This window comes from Aulonocara sp. 'chitande type north' Nkhata Bay, linkage group LG4, assembly GCF_057382095.1.
Source record: "Aulonocara sp. 'chitande type north' Nkhata Bay isolate Kocher_YH1m ecotype deep benthic linkage group LG4, A_spYH_male_GT1.1, whole genome shotgun sequence".
NCBI lineage: Eukaryota > Metazoa > Chordata > Actinopteri > Cichliformes > Cichlidae > Aulonocara > Aulonocara sp. 'chitande type north' Nkhata Bay.
This window is the reverse complement of record NC_141347.1, coordinates 34,149,212-34,171,430: the sequence shown is the minus strand read 5'-3', so window position 1 is coordinate 34,171,430 and position 22,219 is coordinate 34,149,212. Positions and strand designations below refer to the sequence as shown.

Here is a 22,219-nt window from a genome sequence, read left to right as displayed (position 1 = left end):
TTGTTTCTGTATACAAAGTAAAGAAATATAAGCATCCAAAATAACAGTAGGATGTTTGGGAAAGCTTTTGCAAATTCCTTCCCTCTCCAAATTACCTTTAAAAATAGGAATTTTCACAAGGGAGCAAATAATTCTGTCCTCATTTGTATTTTCCACCTGTTTAATATAAAAATCAGTGGTGTGTCTAGTGGCTGTTTAATAAATAGTCCAGATAATATAAATGTAATTAAAAACGTTTAAGAATTAAAATACAGAAACCAAACTAAGTTTCATTGGAAACCAAACCAGAGTAAATATATGTGTAAAGATAATCCAAAATAAAGTTGTATATAAACTACAGTTGGTTGAGATGAGTCACTCTGTGAAACAGTGCAAACACTACAAATATATCAGTTAAAACAAATTCCAAGTGGAAAGGAAGTGTGTTCAAAATGCATGTTTCAGACACACTGCTTTTTAAAAGAGTCGAGGACATGGCTGAAGTGTCCTTGGTGGATATTACCATGTTATACAACGACACTTTAAAAGCACAACACATAACACACATACACCTTTACAGACAGGTTTTCATTTTCATGTACACAAAAGAGAACATTTAAACAAATAATGAGTTAACGTGTTCACTGCCACAACTACACAAAAAACGTACAAAACATATTTGAACAAAATTGAACAAACTAAAATAACCAACAAACTTGTGCGCTGTCCATTGTAAATTGTGTGATTTAAAGATTTAACTGCATGAAATCAGCTCGTTTACACAAAGTACAACATCTAAACCAAGGAGGCTAAACAAAACGGACACGCCAAAAACGTCCAATCCAGCCTATGGATACCTTTGTAAAGTGTGAATATGGATCCACAAAGGAGTTATTAATAAAATTTATTGCAACACAAGTAAAAATGTGAAGAAATTGATTCTGGTCAATTAAACGTGAACACTGTTTTGACTCCCAACATTCACGTTGCCATCCCTGTTCTAGCCTGAGCGGTTACACTGTTTAAAATTCATCCATTGCACAGTTGTTCAGCTTCTATTTTATTTTATTTTATCAAATGTGCCTAATCACCCTATTTAATTACTACTTGCAATGACAAAAAATGAAACACTGTTTAACTAGTTTACCAGAAAGAACATGAACATGATTAATTACAATAAAAAATGAGAAATGTGGTTAAAGCGGTTAAAATATAGCCACAGAAATCAGTCTTAAAACCATGTGAGGTTTTTTTCTGCTCTGTCTTTAGCCTGTACTCTACTGCTTCTTCTCTTTCAGCTTGTCTTTGATTTTCTGAGGTTCATCATATTGTATCAAGCGTAGGATATCCTTGTTGTCCATCACGCCCTGAATGAACTCTCCCTCTGAGATTTTATCTGCAAAGAACCAAAAAAAGAAGCGTCAACAAAATGCTTGTGCCTTGTAAAGGTGCAGCAGATAACGAGATGAGAGTTAATAAAGTGTGGTTTACCGTTCTCCTTCTTTCCGAAAAATGTCCAGATTTTTTCAGCCCTTTTCTCCGGCGTGTTTTCATCCTCAGGGAGCTTCTTCTGTGCATCAGCAGGAATCATGTTGAATATTGACTGCAGGAGAGTAAACGCATTTTATAGGTTTAACCAATGATTCATGATGAATTTAATCAAATATTCGTCGGAATATTACATTTTCTTTGAGTAATTGTAAGTGGAATAATTTAGAGGAGGCTGTGGCTTAAAATTGAAATCATCAAAGGTCCATTTACACATTCACAGAAGTGATCGTGATTATTCAATAGATGAATGTAACGCGAATTCAGTTTAGTCATGTAATTTTAGTGTATTCAGAACAGATAAAATTAGTATGAAGTATAGGTACCCGAACAATCTCTTGGATTTCATTTTTGCTGATGGTTCCATTTCCATCCACATCATAGAGGCCAAAAGCCCACTCCAGCTTCTGCAGAGTCTTTCCCCCGGAGGTGAGGTGCAGAGCGACGATGTACTCCTTAAAGTCCAAAGTTCCGTCTGCATTAGTGTCGAAACTCCTGAAAACGTGCCGCGCATACGCCGTGGGGTCCGCGTCTGGGAAGAAGCTGGCATAGATGCCCTCGAACTGCTGCTTGCTGATCCTCCCACTGGGACACTCCTTGAGGAAGGACTGATACCAGGTGCACAGTTCGGCCTCTGTGTATTTGGTGTTGGACTTCAGCTCTTCCAGGAGCTCCTTTGACAAAGCGCTGCTCTTAGTATTCCCCATCCTGATCAAGAAAGGTTAAATTCTTGTATCTCCTGCGATTGGCCGTTAAACTTCTGTGGAGTTTGTGCGCTCTGTCTTGTGTTCGCTCTGTCGAGCCCCTCAAGGTGCCAAATGGGATTATGATCATCACTGCCTAAATCCAGACAGCTGTCTTGAAGATTAAGGGGGATAACTGCGTCACACTGCTATGACACCTTTATATTGAAGACAGAGTTAAATACAGGAGGCAAGCGCAGCGGATTAAAGGCGGCAGGTGGCCGTTACTTAGAAGCTCAACATCTGGGAGGATATTTGCCTTTTTAAGCAGAATTTGTGTAAATACACTCTAATATTTAGTTACAGGGTTGAAGTATAATAATACTGACTTTGGGGCCAAAGAAAGACGAGCATAGACTGGTGCCATCTTTTATCATTGCCACTATGGAGGAATTTGCTTACACTAAACCAGACAGTGTTAAACAAATGTATTAGACCACCACCCAATGTAAGGTTTATTCTACAGCTGTCCTAAATTAACAGTTTTGGTAATTTCCAAAATCATCTTTATGTTAATACATCCATCCATTCTCTTCTGCTTATCCAACTGAGGGTCAAGGGGAGGCTGGAGCCTATCCCAGCTGTCTTAGGGCGATAGGCAGAGTGCACCCTGGACAGGTTGCCAGTCTGTCGCAGGGCTAACAAAGAGACAGACAACCATTCACACTTATGGGCAACTTAGAATCGTCTGTTAACCTAACCACACTAACTGCATGTCTCTGGACCATGGGAGGAAACCGGAGTACCTGGAGAGAAGCCATGCAAACATGGGTAGAACATGCAAACGCCACACAGAAAACCCTGGACTACAGGATCTTCTTGCTGGTAACCGTGCTAATCATTGTTTCTGCAATGTTAGCCCAAAAAGTTGATTCTGTTCATCTGGAACTTTTTCAGTAGGAGAAATGTTTAGTTATTCATCCAAGTGATTTGTTCAGTCTCAGCTGACTGCCAACCTTATAAACAGTACCTTTGCACAATGACTGAAATTAACCCAGTGAGCTAATAACGGGCTGTGAGTCAGTTCATTGATGATACATCTCAGGACCACAATTCATGGATCACATTAACTCGGGGGACCAAAACATCTAATTCAACGGGGAGGATATGAAAAGTGGCAGACATCGAGGAAACCAAAAACCTCTGGCTAAGCGGAGGCCAGGACTCCGCAGTCTATTTACACCTACAAGCCAGTGGACACTCTTTCAATGATGAGGATGACCATTTACCTGAGAAGAAAAAGACCATCTCTGAATCGAGGAGGGGGCCTAAGGGTAACCACTTTAACCATCTTACAATGCTGTGATTGCAGCCATTCCCCAGCTCTCTGTGAATGGTACTCATGGTCTTTGATCAGTGGTTGTTGATCAGTGGTCATGATATTTTCCATATTTATGATCAAGGAACTGATCTCACAGCACATTGGTTATTCAGTGTGCTAAGTTCAGCCACTGTGAAAAGGTACTGTTTATAAGTTTGGTAAATATGGTAAATGGCCTGTATTTATATAGCGCTTTTCTAGTCCCTAAGGACCCCAAAGCGCTTTACACATCCAGTCATCCACCCATTCACACACAGGTGATGGCAGCTACATTGTAGCCACAGCCACCCTGGGGCGCACTGACAGAGGCGAGGCTGCCGGACACTGGCGCCACCGGGCCCTCTGACCACCACCAGTAGGCAACGGGTGAAGTGTCTTGCCCAAGGACACAACGACCGAGACTGTCCAAGCCGGGGCTCGAACCGGCAACCTTCTGATTACAAGGCAAACTCCCAACTCTTGAGCCACGATCACCCACCAAGTTTGGATAAACATGCAGTCAGCTGAGACCGTCATTTGGATGAGTGACGAAACGTTTCGCCCACTGAAAACGCTACGTCCAGATGAACAGAATCAACTTTTTGGGATTTACTTACCTGCATGATTGAGCGCGCATCAAGAACAGCAGTGTCTTAGGTTGAATATTAAATTGTTTTCACGATGTGGGTCAGTTAGGTCAAATGCCTGAATGTGATGTGACAGGAAAAAGACAAAGAAACAGCTCAAAGTGCAATGAAGGGGGTGTCAGAGATGATCCAGCCACCACATGAGGTTAATTAATCATATGTTACTGGGTGGTTTGGGCCATTTGTCGCCAAGTGTTTGAGTTTGGTTGCCCTAAAGAGAGCTGCAGAGGCTTAAACACCAGAAACTGTCCATTTGTAATTACCTTCAGTCACTGCAGGTTTCCCACCACTGCAGCAGATTGTGCTGTAATCTGGTCCAAGACTATTATAGTGGAGACACAGATAATCTTATCTGGGGACAAACAGCCGCAAACATACTTACGCCCGATGATACGCCTTTTCCGAATTAAGTGCAAACATAACTTTGCAGCCCAATGAGGAAGAAAAGCCCCATTTTTAAAAAAATAATCAAAAAGAATAAAAGTAATGAAACTGACCAGGAGCAAAATAAAAAAATGTCTCTGATTTTAAGAGAAATCGGAAGACTTAAAAAGCAAATTATTGCATTTTGAATTTTAGGAAAACAATTAATCAACTGTATGTTATAAGGTACTAATATTTAAAGTAGTATTAATATAACAGTATTTGTAAAACAGTAAATTTGAAAAATCATAGATAACAACAATTATGTTTTAGCATTAAAGACATCATATTGAAAGCTTATGCGTACTGGTGTATTAACCATTAAAGAAACCATTAAGAAACAATACAATAACAATCAGTTTGTGATGTCAAACAATTTGACAAATAAAGACAGTTTCGGTCTCCTTCCAGACATTGGCACACACATTGAATAATTTGTACTTCAATACAGTTATCTGGTAATTTTCAAATCTACAGAGACCTTCCAACTTGTGTATATCGCCATGTTTCCTTCTTAGATCCCTGAGTTTCCCATTGTCCTCAGCACTGGTCAATCCAATTGAGGGTTTTATCAAGATTAAAGACATTCTTAAACCTTCAGTACCACTTATTAAAAGATTCAAGTGGGTCTATGTATATACTTGATCCTGAACATATACTTTTTAATCTGTGTGGATTCGAGAAAATCAAAAATAAATGAAAACTGGTGTATCCGATTCATGTTTTTTAAAAGTGATTAAACATTTATGTTGTACGATGATTACACCCTGAAAAAGAACAATTCAAAGAAATCATTAAAAGCCCAAAATGACAACATTCATGCCCACGATGAGTGTATGTAAACTTCTAACCACAACTGAGTATTTGTGCTATACTGTGATCAGCATCAGAATTAATCTACAATAATCTATCGGCAGCTCTCACGCGTCAGGGACCAAGAGGTCACTGCTGACACACATAACAGCTGATTATAATCCTGTTTCATCCTGTGCAAGGTGTACCAGCTTTGGTGAATGAAGTGAAAGCCAGTGCACATTTATTTGGATTTTTCTGCATTTTAAATGAAGTTAAAGTTGGACAAAGCAATCCTAAATTTTCCTTTATGCATAAACATAATCCGGGAGAGTCTCTGTGTAAATCTGCATCTACCTTTGCAAAATCAGATTAGGTAAAGTCCAGGTCATTCATTTCACATTTAAAATACCATCACATACTTTTACATAATCGTTTAGGTTTAGTTCACAATTGCACAAAATGTTGAGCATCTGTACGTCAGGGGAAAAGGCATTCGCTCAAACCTCACATCTGTCATTCGCAAACTGGCAGGTATTATTATGTAAAAAGCAATGAGCCTGGGAACTGTTCATTGTACCAACCGGCTTACCACTTCATCAAGTGTAACGCTGGACTTAAGTATCCTGTGGTTGTAATTTATTACATGGAAGCTAATGTTCAGTATAATCTATGTGCATTCAGAGGAATCACTAAAAGTCTATGCCTACTTACCATATAAATGCCAGCAATGAGGCAAACATACAGACGGTCAAAAATCCCCCTTATATTATTTGTTATTGTTTATTTTCTATCAGTGTCTACTCCAGATGAAACCCATTTTAATATGGCCTTGTCTTTTAAATCTTATGACTGTAGTGGACATTGTGTAACACGGTTAAGTCAAATTGTCCCTACATGAGTTTATCGTGGTCATTACTGTGGATTTTCATCACACTAATCCCGGAGTACAGTTTCTTTTTAAGCTTTTGTGTTTTAGTTTATATGAATCGTTTGAGTGTGTTCTGGATTTGACTCGATTTGACTCCAAAAACATGATGAGGATGATGAGAGGGAAAATTCGACATCTCGGATACTTTAAAGGAGTTTACAAATCCAGGGCAGTTAAATGATCTGCACAGCTGCCAGTGCTCACACTACTGTACACAGGGCAGTGTAAACAAAAACTGAGAGACCAGTGCATATACTGTACACCTGAGTTTCAGTACTTATAACAGCTTGGGCAAAATGTCAAATACATGCTGCACAGTTAGGTTACAGCTAACTGGCTAACTGCCCCACGCTGTTAGTTATTTATGTCAGCAGTTATGAATTATATTGTTATATGTATAGGTGATACTGTGCTGCTGTTCTGTGTCCACATTTCTGTATAGGCAGGTGTGGGTGTGTGTATATATGTGTTTGGCTGTAGGATGGATGTCAAGCACCTGCAGGCCTGGTGGGTGTGGCCCTGCTAGGGGACTGGCCACACCCGAAGCTCCTGCCACACACCTGCTGCTGATCAGGGCTCATCGGGGGAGCTACTTAGGAGAGTCTTGGTCGCTCCCATTGGTGTGGGATCATTGTGTGAGACTCCACGTTAGTCATCCAGTTGAGCTTAGTTAATGTGTGTGTCCCCACGGTTGTATGTGTCCTGACGGCTGCTGTTATTGTGTCCCCAGGAGAAGTGTGGAGCGCCAGACAGCAGCCAGCACGAGGAGTGCTGAGACACGGGAGCGGAGAGCACTAAGACACGGACTTTTCACGGAGAGACACGACACGGGAGTCAGGGGAGAGCACGGGGATTTATTGTTGTTTTTTCACTGTAAATAAACGCACTGTTTACACACAGAGCTCCGCGCCTGGGTCCTCCTTCCCTACATCCCCACGGTTTGCCCTGCCAAACCGTGACAATATATGTTTGTTTCATGCCATTACATGATTTGTTGATGGCTAAATCAGTTAAGTAAGTTGGAATTACTTTAGTTATCAAAGTAATCTACAGTAATCTAGCAAACTTGCAAGGATAATGTTAGCAACTAAGATACAGGTAACCTGGAGATAATTAATTGGCAAACAAAGTTACCAAATCAGCCTTAAGATTTAGAAACAATTACACAGTCTCATCTACTTCATACAGTATTTTAGTTTAATTTGCAATAACTTGCAGTTTGACTGTGTGAGCAGTGACATCAGTGTTTGCTAGCATTATTTATTGGACACAACAGCTCAGAGACACCTTTGAAAACAATAAAGTTGAGTGCTCTTTTGGCAGCTTTCCACTTTTGCCCAGATGGGCATCATTACATAAAACTAGCTTTCTTCTAATGTTAGCTAACAATAGTTTTCCTATATGTACATAACTGAAGTTATCGGCTGAGCTAGCAAGCTTGGTTGTAGGTGAACTGTGGGCTGCCCTTTTGGACCCCTATGTGGGGATTCTGGGGGCCGCCCCATTGAGCTAGCCGCTGCATTAGTTTTGCCTCTTGTGGGCACCAAGAGATGATTTTCTAGAACCCTCTCTGGTCCACTTGTGATTTGTCCTAATGCAGGGACCACCAAGGTTATTACAGTTAATTTCATCGAGGCTAACAGCTAAAACTACCAAAACAATAAAGAAACAGGTCTTCTAAAATGGCATCTTTTTGTTGTTGTTGTTGTTTTGGTAGTTTTACTTGAAATAGACATTGCTACTGTCTCAGAGTACTCTGAAGTCATAACTAGAAAAATTATGTAATCTCAAATCCCTAAATGAAAACAAAATATTTCTGCCAAAATGCTTACAAAGTTAGACACTGATTTCTTCCAGAATAAGTGTTATGGTGGATTGGCTTTGCAGTATCCAATCACTCAGCATTATGAAGCAGTTCAACTTCTACAATTGCTACAAAGAGAGAAACTGTCCATAGAAGCTGCTACGTGGTTTATTGTACGACACAGTTAGCATACTAATTATCATGCTTAAGTGCCATTTTCGTATTTTAACATCAGCCTGAAGTGGCAAATACAGGAAGCATAATTTTTGTAGTTTGTACTTATTATTTGTACCCTTAAACAATAATTTTGATGGTAGCAAAACAATAGACAACATCAGTGTTTTTGTTAGAGTTCGTGATGGTAATCACGTTGGAGTTCACCACCTGTGAATGCCAGCTTCACAATCTGTAAAACACCATTAACAGCTGGGAATCAGCTAAGTTTGGAGAGCTTCACAGGGCCAAGTGTCTGTTTTTCATGCACTGCCTACTTGCTGTTTGAGGCAAAAGTCTTTGTTTACATCAAAATCTGTTGGGACATTGAAAATGAAAAGACTGTGATGGATGATAAATGTTTCCAAAGGCACGTTTAAGTAGAGCAAGTCTGTTTGATTTACTCGACATTCTCCATAGAAAGTCTCTAATAATAGATGAGACTTGAGGAACTTACGCACGACACTTGCGCATGTCAGCTTTTAAAGTCATTTGTCTATAGGTCAAAGCAAAGACGACACATTTGTTAGCGAAACTCTTGAGCTGCAGAAAATTACGACAAGTTTAAAGACAGCAAATTATAGACAAAAGCATCAGAGTAAAGGCAGCAGATGTTTCCTCCAACCATCTGTCTCCTTCAGATACTGTACTTCTAAGTAGTTTGTCTTCATTTGTGTGCTACATCAGCAGGCTATTAGAAGAGATTTGCCGTGCTTGCACACACACGCAGTGAATGGATTTTCATATGAGACTGTCCACATTATGTCACAGGTCACCAACTGTAAAAAGGGACTTGATCTTATGCCTGCGGCTGCAATTACTTTGCAAATGCAGGAAACTCAGGGAAGAGCCTGCTTCTGGATTACAATCTAAGCTTGTTGTAATCTTTGCTTTTTGCTAATATGTTCAAAGGAAGTCTGGACTATAATTTGCCATTTGTAATGGATAATGTTGCAGGCAGAGCTTTGTAGAAGGGGAGGAGCGATGAGTTTGGAGTGGCAGCACAGAGGGGACAGTTTACGAGTTCAAATGAAGGAAAACCAATAGTGCCATGGGTTTCTATTGTCTCTGTGGGAGTGCAGAGGATGCACCCTTTCATCAAGGTGGCAGCACATCAGAAGAGCCGGCAGAGGGATGTACACACTTCTCACCCAAGGAGCCCCAAATGCAACAAGATTATGAAGATTTGATATATCCGCTGGGAGGCGAAACACGGTGGCTACATATCAAAAGCCAGGATTAGTTGCCTTTTCATTTCATCTCCTCTGGCCTTGCCTTGACCATGAGGCTAGAGCGCGGGCGGCGGGCTTCTCTGGCGCTCACCCTCAACTTTGTGGCGTTTGCTTTTGCCTTATCCGCGGTGACCACCAGCTACTGGTGCGAGGGAACCAGGAAGGTGGCCAAACCCTTCTGCACAGGCCCACCGGTGAACAAGAAGGAGTGGTACTGCATCCGCTTCAACAGCACCAACCTCAACGACAGCCGCCTAGTGCAGTACATCTTTGAGACGGGGGAGGAGAAGTTTCTGATGAGGAAGTTCCACACGGGGATATTCTTCTCCTGCGAGGAGGCGGCCGACATGAACGGTAAGATGACCCTAAGCTCTTCAGCCCTTTAGCTTTGGGGCTGCAGACGTTCAAAAACAGGAAGAGCTAATGGAGGAAGCAGCTCCTGTAAACGCACAAGACAGTCTCTCAAGTTAATCTACAGCTTATAAATGTCAACCCAGTTACTGGAATCGCACCATCTGGACGCAATCTCTTGAGTCATTTAAGGTCATTTATGTATAATGCACAGATAAGGTGAGATAAACAGCTGCGAGTGTGCTTTGGCACTCGAGTAAGCTGGGTTAAATTCTCTTTAGGTCTAAATTCAGCACATTTTAGCTAGATTTCCTATTGTTTTATGCCTGTGTATAGGAAAATAGCATTTCAAACAGTGCAATATTGTTCTTAAGTAATATTTTGGGTCATTATGACCAATAATAACGAATGAAAAAGCTACACCTGTGGAGGGGGTAAGGTAGTGCACGAGGAAAATGAAAAAGACAAAGTACAGATTAGGATTAAAGCTGTGACATGCTGCATGCAGGTACTGCAAAAAGGTCCTTCATGTTGCATCATAACTACAGCTTTCTACTTGAGGTCAAAGCTAAATCTCATCAAGCGAAACATAAAACCTAATTACAAACGTGTACATGCTTTCCACAGGAATCATACTGACAGATAAGCAGCAATCTGCCTGGTATGGAGGAAGAAAAATACAAATGTTTTCAAAGAGAAATAAATTTCACTATAAAAATTTCACGTTACAGGACATATGTAGGGTGTATGAAAGTGTCATTGTTACAGAGCAAAATAATCAAACAGTAAAGCTTCCAGATTACAGCCATTGCTGTTGCATGCAAGCCGCCCCAGTTGGTTTCATAAGCTCTGGTAATAAATCTCAGAAAAATACATTTTTATAAGGATTTGCATGCAACTAAGAGCCAAATTGTCTACTGATTTTCACCAATATGATCAGAGCACAAGAGTCAGTTCCTTGGGAGCTCCAACACCAAGGTGCCGTATCACTAGAGCTGGGCGATAGAACGATAACGATATGTATCGCGATATAACTTTTACTCGATAGAGAAATTAAGCTATCGCGATAGACCTCGCCGCTCTTGTCCTCTTAAAATTAAAAAATTAAAAAAAAATTTTAAAAAAAGGTCAGCCAATCCAAACTAAGTAGCGCAGAGCCGAACCAATCACAGCCGCAGCGTCACGTCGCGTGACTTGTTACGTACAGCACAAGTGCCAAGCCGCACGTGTTTGTTTGGGAAGCAGCCAGCGGGTAATGGAGCCAGCGCGTAATGGAGGAAATGAGTGTGCCGACTAGAAAAATCAACCGAGCGTGACCGAAGAGAAAACAGATGATGGTTCCAATGCCGGAGAGATTGTCGAACGGAAGAGCCATAGAAGTTCCGTAGTGTGAAGGTATTTCGGCTATTTCAAGTCTGACAAAAAACAGAGTAGCGTGCACTGTAAATTGTGCCGAAAGCAAGTCTGGAAATACAATAAACTGGTGCATGCGTCACACTGTGCGCCGCGTTATTGTTTCGGTGAAATGGATTTCTACAATACTGTTACTGTTAATTCTACTCTCTGCAGTGTTTAAATGCTTACATGTACACACAGTTACTGTCCCTCCACACATACGACTCGGTTCTGCTTCTATGCCCCAGCTTTGTTTACTTTTTCCCACCGAGGCTTCTAGACTTCTGATTGGCCAACATTTCTGCACGGTTAGGAATCTAGCGCCACCTGCTGCTTTGGCATGTTCATAGCAGCGTTTTTCTTCATTTCTGCCTTTATGTGTGGACGGGATTATTTTTTAAAACGAAAACGGAAAATCTCCGTTTTCAAAAATACCCATGTACGTGTGGACGTAGCCTCAGTCTCTGACTGGAAGCGCTAATTCGTCATTCGGCTTTTGTCAGACTAAAGTAACTGTTAAAACTGTTTGAAAAGCTCAGCTATACAACAAGGAGAGATTGAGAATTTCCTTTTAGTTCTCAGTTTATTTGATATTGACAAAAGTTAGTCAGTTTTGTCTGTTATTCTGTAAAACAAACTAAGATTTATTTTTAGAATTAATATTTTGTTTCTAAGTGGAATTGACAATTTAGTCTGTTTCGTTTGTTCTATTTTGAAACTTAAACGCTTTAGCGGCTGCCTTTTGTGTAGTTTGCAATATTTGCCTTTATTTATCTGAAAAAGTCTCATGTTCCTTAAGTACATCTACCCTGTTGAACTTATTATGGGAAATAAATATTTAAATAAAAACAAGCTGCTGATTATTTCACATTTTACTTGTGAGCAACGGCACATTTAAATCTTACAAATATAGTTATTTGGCTTAAATCGTGATAGATATCGTTATTGCCTGAAATGAAAAAAACATATCGTGATATGAAAAAATCTCATATCGCCCAGCTCTACGTATCACAAAACAATATCATCAGATGCTACAATCAGTTTTATATATGCGGCTGCGGTGCAAAGATGTCAGTGTTTGTGGACTCACATTATATCAAAATATACTTTTAAAAATATATAATATTCAAAAGTCATGACTTCATGTAAAAAAAATACTTGTAAGTATTTTTGATACTACTGAGTGCACTTAATTCATTTTATTAACAATCACAAGAATTGCATAGCTGATTGAACAAATAACCATGAATGTGAGATTTTCTTACAGATACACATTTAAAAAAGAATTCCATATTAAATCAGCAAAGTTTGTAGAACATTTTCTGCTCAATTTGCATAAAAAGTTTATGGTCCAAAGTTTGGGCATATAAAATGACTGCTATGAAATTTTAAATCCATCTATACAGAACTTTTTTCTTGTATTTGTCCAAACTGTGCATAATGAAATTTACAGCAAACGGGAGATGGTCGAGCAGAATGGCCACGTTGATTTGAGCTGGAATGACCCAGCGAATAATTTCGGCGTACAACTGATGCTGGGGATTGCAGCTTTTAAGGGTGTTTTCGTGATTAGTGTCAAAGTGGATTCTTCTACATAAGAAAACTTACTTTTTCCCCTTTTTTTTCAGGGTTTGAATGTCGAGAATTCTCAGATATTGCACCTGAAAATGAAAGAGGTTGGTGAGATTTTTATATTTTTAACTGTCTTTTGATTTCTTAGAGTTTTCTGTTACCTTATGGGTACTTTGACCTCAAGAGGATAACATAGATTGTATATAAAAGATGGACATAGTTCCCACGATGTCAACCATTAGTTCATAAAGGCCCGCTCGGGAATCTCCAATTTTGCCATTTTGGGGCTTCAAAACATCTGAATATAAGTCAAGGATGCTGCATGGTCTTAGGTATCTATGCCCGTCTTTAGTTTCTATTTGATGCTTAACGGGACGATAATTTACAAAAGCAACATGACTTTGTATTAAAGAAGATTTTAAACTAAAAACATTGCCATAAACTAATATGAATTAAATCAATGTAAATTACATGGACTTGTTGTTGACCTGTTGTTATTCCAGTTTTAACTGGGTTAATTTAATGCAGCTCAGGAGTCCAGGGTGGATGTGGGGCATATAAAACACTCGAGTCTCACAACGACAAACATTATGTCTCTGTCTCTAAACCAAGACACAGTCTTACACTTACATGTACCGTGAATGCCTCAAGATGATTTACAGTATTTTACATGCTTGATATCTAAGTATCAGTGACTTTCTAAATATGTTATCCAACATTATTTCTAATAATGCTATAAAACTTAATGCAGTTTCAGTACAATGGTTGGGAAAGGGCCTTCGACTACACTCATACTGAGAAATCTTACCTTTGCAAGTCTTGCTTGTAAGGAATCTAGAATTAGCAGCTGCTGTCCTGATTTTATAAATCCATGCAGTCTAGACAGACTCATTCAGATCTCCAGACATAAAATGAGCAGACCTGTTGTACATGCATGCTTGTCTGCCTTTAGACATGCAGGATTATGCTTCCTCCCTGTTTTTGTTTGTTTTTTGTATTCACAGGAGTGCTGTGGTTGTGTATCGTGGCGGAGACCCTGTACCTCACCCTGCTCTTCGCGGGCGGGGCTCTGATGACTCTGGAGCAGTGCCCCTGCTTCAGTGTCATGAACAAACTGAAGCTCAGTGCCTTTGCTGCCATGTGCACTGCCCTGTCAGGTAACACTGCATAATGAGCTCCAGTGCAGGTTATAAAAACATTCATGTTCACAACTTAAATTCCCCTTAAGCATTTATGCCTCTTTACTTTTAATTAAACCTTTAAACAATTTTTTGTTTTTTGCTGATAAATGTTCTGTAAATGGATGTTGGTGGGACATGTTTATTAAAGCCAACAGTTGCTCATAAGAGGAGTTATAGCTGCTGACTGCTTAAATCAACTTTATCCTAAACCCGTGATTAAATCTTTAAATACTAAATAAGGAGAGACTTAAAGTATAGAGCCTTTAACATCGACAAGAAACATGGAGATAAATTATAGGTGAAGCTCGTGTGGCGGTAAATAAAAGCAGCAGGGCAGCAGGTCATGGTGGCTGGATGAGATGAGGCTGACAGTGAGCGAGCGCTCGCAGCAGCTAACTGCTCTGCGTCCACTCGCTGCCTTGGAGGATTTGCTGGTTTCTGGACTAATCCGATTGAAGCCGGGGCTGCGGTTTTGGACTGCGCCAAGACCTGCCCAGAGGAGCATCCTCCCGCCCCCTCAACTCCCCCCATCCCCCGACTCCCATCCCCCCTGTTGTTATTAGTTAATCCCAAGAAAAGCAGCTGTGAAGGGGCAGGCTGCTGATTGAGGGAGAGCCTGGATCAGGCAGGCCAGTCCACCTCACCCAGAGTCAGTCAGAAAATCACGTATGCGTTGTACAGGGATGTTTCAGGCTTCAGCCGTCACTACAGTCATTTCATGTACTCTTTTAATGTTTTACAAATGTGGATCATCCACACTTGGAGTTTATGTCTTTTACTGCATGTGATCATTTTTCACAAATCATAAATACAATGCATTGCCAAAAGTATTCTCTCATCTGCCTTCACACGCATATGAGTTTCAGTGACATCCCATTAATCCATTAGCTTTATGATGTTAGCCCACACTTTGCAGCCATAACGGCTTCAACTCTTCTGGTAGGCTTTCCACAAGGTTTAGGAGTGACTTAATGGGAATTTTGACCATTCTTCCAGAAGCACATTTGTGCAGTCAGACACTGATGCTGGATGAGAAGGCCTGCCTCACAGTCTCCACTCTAATTCATCCCAAAGGTCCTCTATGAATTAGGTCAGGACTCTGTGCACACCAAACTCACTCACCCATGTCTTTATGGAGCTTAGAGGATAGAATAGAATTGAATGCCTTTATTGTCACTATACAGATGTACAATGAGATGCACAGTTTCTGCAGCATTATATACATATGAACAGTATTTAGAGAAAAAAATATATAAAATGTACAAATATACAATCCAGTAAAAAAAGGAAATAAATATGTAAATAAATAGTGTTATGTATATATAGTTTGAGTTATTGCACGTAGAATTAAATATTGCACGGTGGTGGTTTATAGAAGGAAGTCCTTGGAATGGGGGGTGGAACTGTGTTTATGGTTATGGCTTTTGGGAGGAAACTGTTCTTGAGCTTGCTTTGTGCACTGCTGTGCAGTCATGCTGGAGCAGGAAGGGGCCATTCCCAAACTGTTCCCACAAAGTTGGGACCATGAAATTTTCTTGATATGTTGAATCAATAAGAGTTTCATTAACTGGAACTAAGGGGCCGTGCAGTTCATATTCAACTAAATTCTATTTTCTTACCCCTCCTAATTCATAAAAATTATTTTTAGAAAACCAATGTATTTCTATTAAAAACAGAAATACATTATATCAGTATTAAAACACTTAATTTGTTATGCTAACACTACATTAGCATAACAAGATTAACATTAGGATAAAAAAAACATTGAAAAGACAAAAGGCATAGAAAACAAATAACACAAAAACATATTAGCAGGAAAAACATAAAAATCCAGCATAAAAACTGGAAAGATTGGAATCTTAAAGAAGTAGGGATCTGTCTACTCCCATGTTAAAACAGGTGATCTTTTACTCATACTTTAGCACTACGAGCCTCTAAAAGAACCAAATATTAATCTTATACACAAATAAATTGCTTCATATAACTTTTACGATAAAGAGCCATCAGTATGGTCCTCTCTCGGTTGTCACAGATTCACAAACCCAACTCTATTAAATTTAGTTTTGGTCTTTTTTTGCGGTTTGAATGAGCAGTCACTTGTTGACTTGGTGTCTTTTTATCTTTTTTTGTTCTCAGGCCTTTGTGGGATGGTGGCCCACATGATGTTTACTACCATATTCCAGCTGGCTGTTGCCACCGGGCCAGAAGATTGGAGACCCAAAACATGGGACTACAGCTGGTCTTATTTGTAAGCAACTTTAACCTTCATCTCTGGCTGTTTTGACATTTTTACTCACTAGATCAAATAATCACGGCCCAAATTAAGGCTCACTACCTTCCATTTTCTAAACAATCTTTTGCCTCTCTGGCTTGAGACTCATCCACAGCCACCGTATTGTATGCAGGCGCTCGATCAGTCAGCTAGGCAGCAGTATTGTGGGTTTAACTGAGTTCAAAAATTCCATGATGAACCGGACATTGGTAGACAGTGGTTCTACTGTCCACAGCCAAACTCTAGCAGACTCTTTCTGAGGTTGTAACAGTAGTTTATGTTTCCAGGAGTCACACTTCTGAGGTGAGGCATGCTTTCCCATTCACATTTCTGCACAGGTACAGCACCTCGATTCTTCTTTTTATAGCCATTCTATTGTAGTTTTGCTCCTGTGTTTGAAATAATAAACTGTTGTATGGTGCAGCTTGGGCCAAGATTTTTACCTGTCAAAACAAGCTTAAATCATAACCCCTGCACCACTGTGCTTACAGTTGGTATGGAGTGTTTGTGTTGATATGCAGTGTTTGTTTTTCTCTAAATGTGGCGCTGTGCATTATGGTCAACTACAGGACATTGTTCCAGAAGTCTTGTGGTTGGTTCAGATTGACCTCTGCAATCCTAAGCCATGCTGCCATGTTCTTTTTAGAGAGAACATGCTTTGTGCTGGCAACCTTTGCACACAATAGTCGTTCAGAATGTTTTTAATTTTGCTGTCATGAACTTTAAGTGAGTTTTAGCTCTGTGGATTTTTGCACTTTTCTGAGCATTGCACGGTCTGACCATGGGATGAATTTGCTGGGATGCCCATACCTGGTTGTGGCATTACTTACGTATTTCACATGAATGAAAAACTTCCAAAACGTCAGCTTTTACAAAAATTCTCACACTTTTTGATCATTTTAATTGGTACATTTGATTAGGAGCACCTGGAACAGTCAGATTGTTCAACTGGCTTTCACTAACTGCACCAAAACTACGCGATTATGTGCAGAAGAGATGGTACTCACTGAACAATGAAGATGAAGGGTACCGGGCACATTTAAAGAGAAGGATTTGGCATGTCTGTTGCTACACTGTGCAGTGTTGCATACCTGCCCAAAAATCTGGGAGTTTTAGTTTTGCCATTTGTGTTTTTATTTTTGTTGACAGATGGGTTGATATTATGACTGCAGTGTATGGATGCATGCATTCCAGTTATTCACAATAAAGACTCAGTAAATGCTTTGCTGGTGAGTTCATGGGCCCAATCGCTAATTTTGGGTCATACTAAAAACAGCTGAAGATTATAATCAGTGTTAGAGTCAGAAGAAGAGGAGTATCAAGAGCATGTTTATTAGCTGAGGACTTGTTACTGAAAAGTCGTCAATGCAAAGGTCTGTCTCTCGGCTGTCAAGGTAGCTGACACGATTGGTTATATCCGTAGGACTGGATACAGTTACAACTACTGAGTTGGAAGGCGACAGAAGCCCTGGGAATGGGATTACATTTTACCAGTTCTTGATTGTAAACTAAAATAGCACACAGCACAAACAACACTGCTGGTACGTCTGTGTAGAGCCGTGTTTATTGTTGGGGTTCTTACAGCTGCAGCTCAGCAGTAGGCTAACCCTCTTTTTAACCCTCTCCACAGATTAGCATGGGGCTCTTTCGGCACCTGCATGGGGTCTGCAGTGACGGCACTGAACCGCTACACAAAGACAATCATCGAGTTTAAATACAAACGGCGGAACATCGAGAAGAGCCTGATGATAAAGCAGAACATGATGGAGATGAACGTCCCCGAGCAGATGTGGGACATGTACCTGACTACTGTGCCGGTTGATGCCGAGGCACCTCTAGAACTGCCGGTCAATGGCCACAAGCCGTCCACAGGAACAGCGTACGAGGTCGAAATGGGCAATGTACCAGAACCACAAGGAGAGGCGTACTGTTAAAGATGGAAACGTTTCTGGGGTTGATTTCCTGGACCTACACTGACTCTTGTTCTTGGATTTAAATATTTACTTCAGGACTTTTTTTGTATATTTTGTTCCTCTCCACACACCAGATGTGTCTGGTTCTTAAAAAAAGATAATGTGAGAAGTGGGGAAGGGAAACGGGCTACATTTCCCACTAAACTGGATGTAAATGCTCCTGATGAAAGACTGATCCTTCATTTCTGCTTTAGCTTCTGCTGAGCCAGCCTGTTTCATTTATGTTTGATCAAACTGTCCTCTGAAGAACGAGGCTCAATGATCTGCTCAGCAAGAGGAAGAGAAAATTACCTCATTCTGTACCATCAGGGACGTATCGCCGAATCACCGCAGGTCTACCTGCACAGACTAGACTCTGTTTGAAGTGTCCAGTAACATCTGATGTTGGACAGTCGGTCAGCTCTAAAAGATTTTAAAAAGATGACAAATTAATGTCAAATAGCAAACTGGGACACAAATGTCTGCCAAGACATACAAAACAACCACTGAACCTGTGAAACAACCACAAAACAGCCACTCCAACAATGAAAAAACCCAAGACAGCTGCAAAGTTTGTAGATATTCTCCACGACTGACTGTTCAGGATTTGTTTTTTTTAAAGAACATCTCTTGATAAGATGTTACATCAGGAATTTGCCTTTTCTGTCAACTCCCCTGAAACAGCTGCTGTCTTTATACTCTGGTACTTTTGATGTGAGACATGCTGTAACTCAAACGCTGACAGCATCAGGCCGACACAGAAGTGCAGGAAAACATGTTTACAGGAGTAAGATTGACATCTGTTGGAACAAAAGCAGACAATAAAAAAAGCACAATATCTCTCGAGCTCACAGTTTGTGTCACTGAGGATGTAATGAAGATGAAATTAAATACAGCTGTGCTTTTCACTGACTTTGTTGCTCTTCTAAAAACTAGCAAGCAAACCCAATTAAACGCTCGATTGTGGCCAATCTCTTGTCATGCTGCTGCTGCTGTTGCTGTGGGGGAATTAATCTCATCAGCTGGCGAGAATCCAGCTGTGCTCGCCAAACACGCTGATTTCATCTGTGATTCGAGGCTCGTGGTAACACCGGAGCCCATTTTCCCCACAATCTTTCTTTTTGTGATTAATTCTGCTGCATTTATTAACGTAGGCTCACTATAACAGAGTTATATTACTAATAACATTGATACCTAAACAAGCTTCTACATTACACTGCGTCTTAGTTCCATATGGTTTGTATTACACAAGGCCAAAGTTTCAACCAAAGAGGTCAAAGTATGTACAAGTAATACATGTGAGATAGGATACTTTAAACACTAAGGTTTACAAAGTCTTTTCTACTTTTGCCTCTGCATGATTCTGTGATTAGTTACTATTTATGCTAATTGCAAGCAATCTCTCAGTCTAAAGCTGGATTGATCAGCCAGGAAAAATTAAATCAACTGCACTAATTAGCTTTAGTCCACTTCTGTTAACTGCAGATTAGGACCTACACTGCCTTCTTAATATACAGACAGAAATACATAAAGTCTCTGGCCACAGTGTCAAATTATGAGGTCAGTGTATATAAAAGTAATTCCTGTAAATTAAAATCTCAGACTCTACTAGTTTGTTTTGGTTTTTTCCCCACGCTTGCCTCTGTATGATCTCATACAGTGGGGATATCCACTTTATGGTCAATCAACCCTGAAGTCCCACTCATCTGCTGTTTATGTGAGGCAGCCAATCATCAGAAAGCTTCTTTCAAACAGAGCATGAAGTCAGGGGTCACACCAAAGCCTAGTATGAGATAAATAAAACTTATTTTGAACTGTGACTCATGCAAAGCTACTCTAGTGGGGTCCAGGAATAAATATACATGTGGAAATGAGCAGATGTCCCTTTATGTAAACTTTTTAATATAAAAATTGTATTATTTACTCTACATATCAACTACATAATTCTGCATGTATAATATAATAATACGCTTGTATAGTATAACAAAGGTTTTTAATTACATTTTAATGAATTTTATTGGTAGAAAATTCAGTCATGCATGCACACAGTCTGATATTTTTAAAAGAATCACAGTTTATCTGTTAAACTGTTCTTATTATAATACAAATATCACCTTCAACCCATTGGTTTAATTATATTTTTGGTTATTTTATCCAAATATAGTCCACATTACATTTAAAATTGTTTAAATGTACATTGAATGATGTGAGATTTCTCACTTGTACATTGCACACTGTGCGAGTGTAGTTAATTAGAGGTAGAATTACAGTATGTAGTCTAAGGAGCTTGGAAAGAAAAGCGTCTGGACTCCTTAAACTATGAAGACCTGGATGACTGAGAACCTTCACAGACATACAGCATGTAGGTGCCATAGAAGCTGCAGTCAAGTGATGACAAACTCTTTATATCTCTGCTCTGGTTGTTCTTCAACGTACTTCTTTATGTACAAGCAGGAGACATGAGCCTTTAAGTTCTCTTCAACCACAAAGTCCAGCGCAGCCTGTTAAGAAACAAAACAAACATTAAAACTACTCAGAAAAAAATCACGTATGACCTGAAACGAGTTGACTGACACCTGGAGTTTTACCCTCGACAGCAGAGCTGCAACACCATGGCCCCTGTATGTCTCGGGTACGAAGGTCGACATCAGGTCCACCTCCTTCTCCCCAGTGAATCTGTATTTCAGCACCCCACATTCATGGTCCGCTAGAAAGAGGACAGTAATGGCTCCTTATTACAATAATATTAAGCAGATGCTTATAGGAAGAAAAAAAAATTAAAAATCACCACATGATTTTTGTATTTCCTAGATTAAATTATCTCATGCTATTTCATAGAAAGTAATACAGCTCATTTTCTTTCAAATGGGGAACTTGTGAAACTTTCAGCAAAATTAAATCAGTTGGAACAGAAAATACCAAATTCCCATCAAAAACACCTTAATTTAAACCCCAACTTCTCCCCTGCAACTTGTTGTGCTAGGTCTTGACTTAGCAAAGATTTCACCAAAATACATTAGTACAGATCACAATAAGTATGCCGATCTCTTAGCTAAGTGGCACTGAACCCTTTAAAATATATGACATTGATATGGGTTAAAAAGAAGCTGACTTTAACCAAAGAAACCATTAAAACACACATTTTTAAATGGAATTTCGCTGAGCGCTCTGATTGCTACACACAATTTATGTGTGAGAGGGATTTATGTGTGAGAGGGATCCAAATAAACAACTGAAAGAGAAACACATCACACAACACAATATTGAATTTAAAATAATTAATCATCTCAAATGTCCTCCATCAGGCCGCGACGACACCTCGGGCTCTCTTAGAGGCTCTACGCGGGAAGGGGAGCTGCAACTCGGGCTGTGTGCTTACCAGTACTGCTGCCTGCGGTGACCGTGAAGCGCTGGTTACGTCGGTCATGTTCAACCTTTAAACTGCCGGCGGAGCTTAACGTACTGAAGGCGGTCTGAGAGGATTTCAGTCCGTGACTCAGTGTACAGACTCTGGAAAGTATTCTAAAAGCCATTTATTTTAAAAATTAAATTAAATAAACAGCTAAAACACGACAGCGCGTCGACGATCAGGTCTTCTCTGACTTGTCCGCCAGAGTGCGCCATGAGGCAGGAGTTAATCATTAAATTCCTTTGACCTTCAAAACAAAATAATGGGATTCATAGGATATTCATCTCACTGAAAACTGTCATATCAGAACAGTAATCCTAGTATTTTTTATAATTATTGGTTCCATTTCTGTAACTCTCTACTGAGAGACATTATAAGAGAGAAATTTGGCACTGAAAGAACCACAAGTTGACATCTGTGGTTGGGAACAGAGTTTATAAAATGATTTTTAAGAATAATTGTTCCATGCATGAAG

General features: G+C 39.9%; 3 protein-coding genes across 3 annotated transcripts; 1 reads left to right on the top strand and 2 right to left on the bottom strand.

Moving 5' to 3' along the window:
* Positions 1 to 548: 548 nt before the first annotated feature.
* On the bottom strand, positions 549 to 2,356 carry rcvrna (recoverin a). The gene is made up of 3 exons (XM_086290115.1): positions 1,854 to 2,356; positions 1,471 to 1,582; positions 549 to 1,375 (listed from the first exon to the last, which is right to left on the bottom strand). The coding sequence occupies exons 1-3, from the start codon at positions 2,232 to 2,234 to the stop codon at positions 1,257 to 1,259; spliced, it is 612 nt and encodes a 203-aa protein (XP_086146241.1). The 5' UTR covers positions 2,235 to 2,356; the 3' UTR covers positions 549 to 1,256.
* A 7,065-nt stretch (positions 2,357 to 9,421) lies between these two features.
* On the top strand, positions 9,422 to 19,560 carry LOC147333142 (germ cell-specific gene 1-like protein). Its single transcript, XM_086290113.1, has 5 exons — positions 9,422 to 9,966; positions 12,987 to 13,034; positions 13,935 to 14,087; positions 16,248 to 16,359; positions 18,014 to 19,560. Exons 1-5 carry the CDS (start codon positions 9,663 to 9,665, stop codon positions 18,315 to 18,317), a joined length of 921 nt encoding a protein of 306 aa, XP_086146239.1. The 5' UTR covers positions 9,422 to 9,662; the 3' UTR covers positions 18,318 to 19,560.
* Positions 19,561 to 20,325: 765 nt separating this feature from the next.
* On the bottom strand, positions 20,326 to 21,954 carry LOC147333141 (protein NATD1-like). The gene is made up of 3 exons (XM_086290114.1): positions 21,715 to 21,954; positions 20,924 to 21,042; positions 20,326 to 20,836 (listed from the first exon to the last, which is right to left on the bottom strand). The coding sequence occupies exons 1-3, from the start codon at positions 21,866 to 21,868 to the stop codon at positions 20,720 to 20,722; spliced, it is 390 nt and encodes a 129-aa protein (XP_086146240.1). The 5' UTR covers positions 21,869 to 21,954; the 3' UTR covers positions 20,326 to 20,719.
* Positions 21,955 to 22,219: the final 265 nt, after the last annotated feature.

Bases quoted from the DNA above. Each gene is read 5' to 3' on its own strand.
- rcvrna (XM_086290115.1), bottom strand. From the start codon at position 2,234: ATGGGGAATACTAAGAGCAGCGCTTTGTCAAAGGAGCTCCTGGAAGAG. The intron at 1,583-1,853 runs GTACCTATACTT...ACTCTCCTGCAG, and splicing joins AAATCCAAGAGATTGTTCGG to TCAATATTCAACATGATTCC. The intron at 1,376-1,470 runs GTAAACCACACT...GGTTCTTTGCAG, and splicing joins TTTCGGAAAGAAGGAGAACG to ATAAAATCTCAGAGGGAGAG.
- LOC147333141 (XM_086290114.1), bottom strand. From the start codon at position 21,868: ATGGCTTTTAGAATACTTTCCAGAGTCTGTACACTGAGTCACGGACTG. The intron at 21,043-21,714 runs GTAAGCACACAG...TCCTCTTTCTAG, and splicing joins CACCGCAGGCAGCAGTACTG to CGGACCATGAATGTGGGGTG. The intron at 20,837-20,923 runs GTAAAACTCCAG...GTTTCTTAACAG, and splicing joins TTGCAGCTCTGCTGTCGAGG to GCTGCGCTGGACTTTGTGGT.
- LOC147333142 (XM_086290113.1), top strand. From the start codon at position 9,663: ATGAGGCTAGAGCGCGGGCGGCGGGCTTCTCTGGCGCTCACCCTCAAC. The intron at 13,035-13,934 runs GTTGGTGAGATT...TTGTATTCACAG, and splicing joins TGCACCTGAAAATGAAAGAG to GAGTGCTGTGGTTGTGTATC. The intron at 14,088-16,247 runs GTAACACTGCAT...TTTTGTTCTCAG, and splicing joins CATGTGCACTGCCCTGTCAG to GCCTTTGTGGGATGGTGGCC.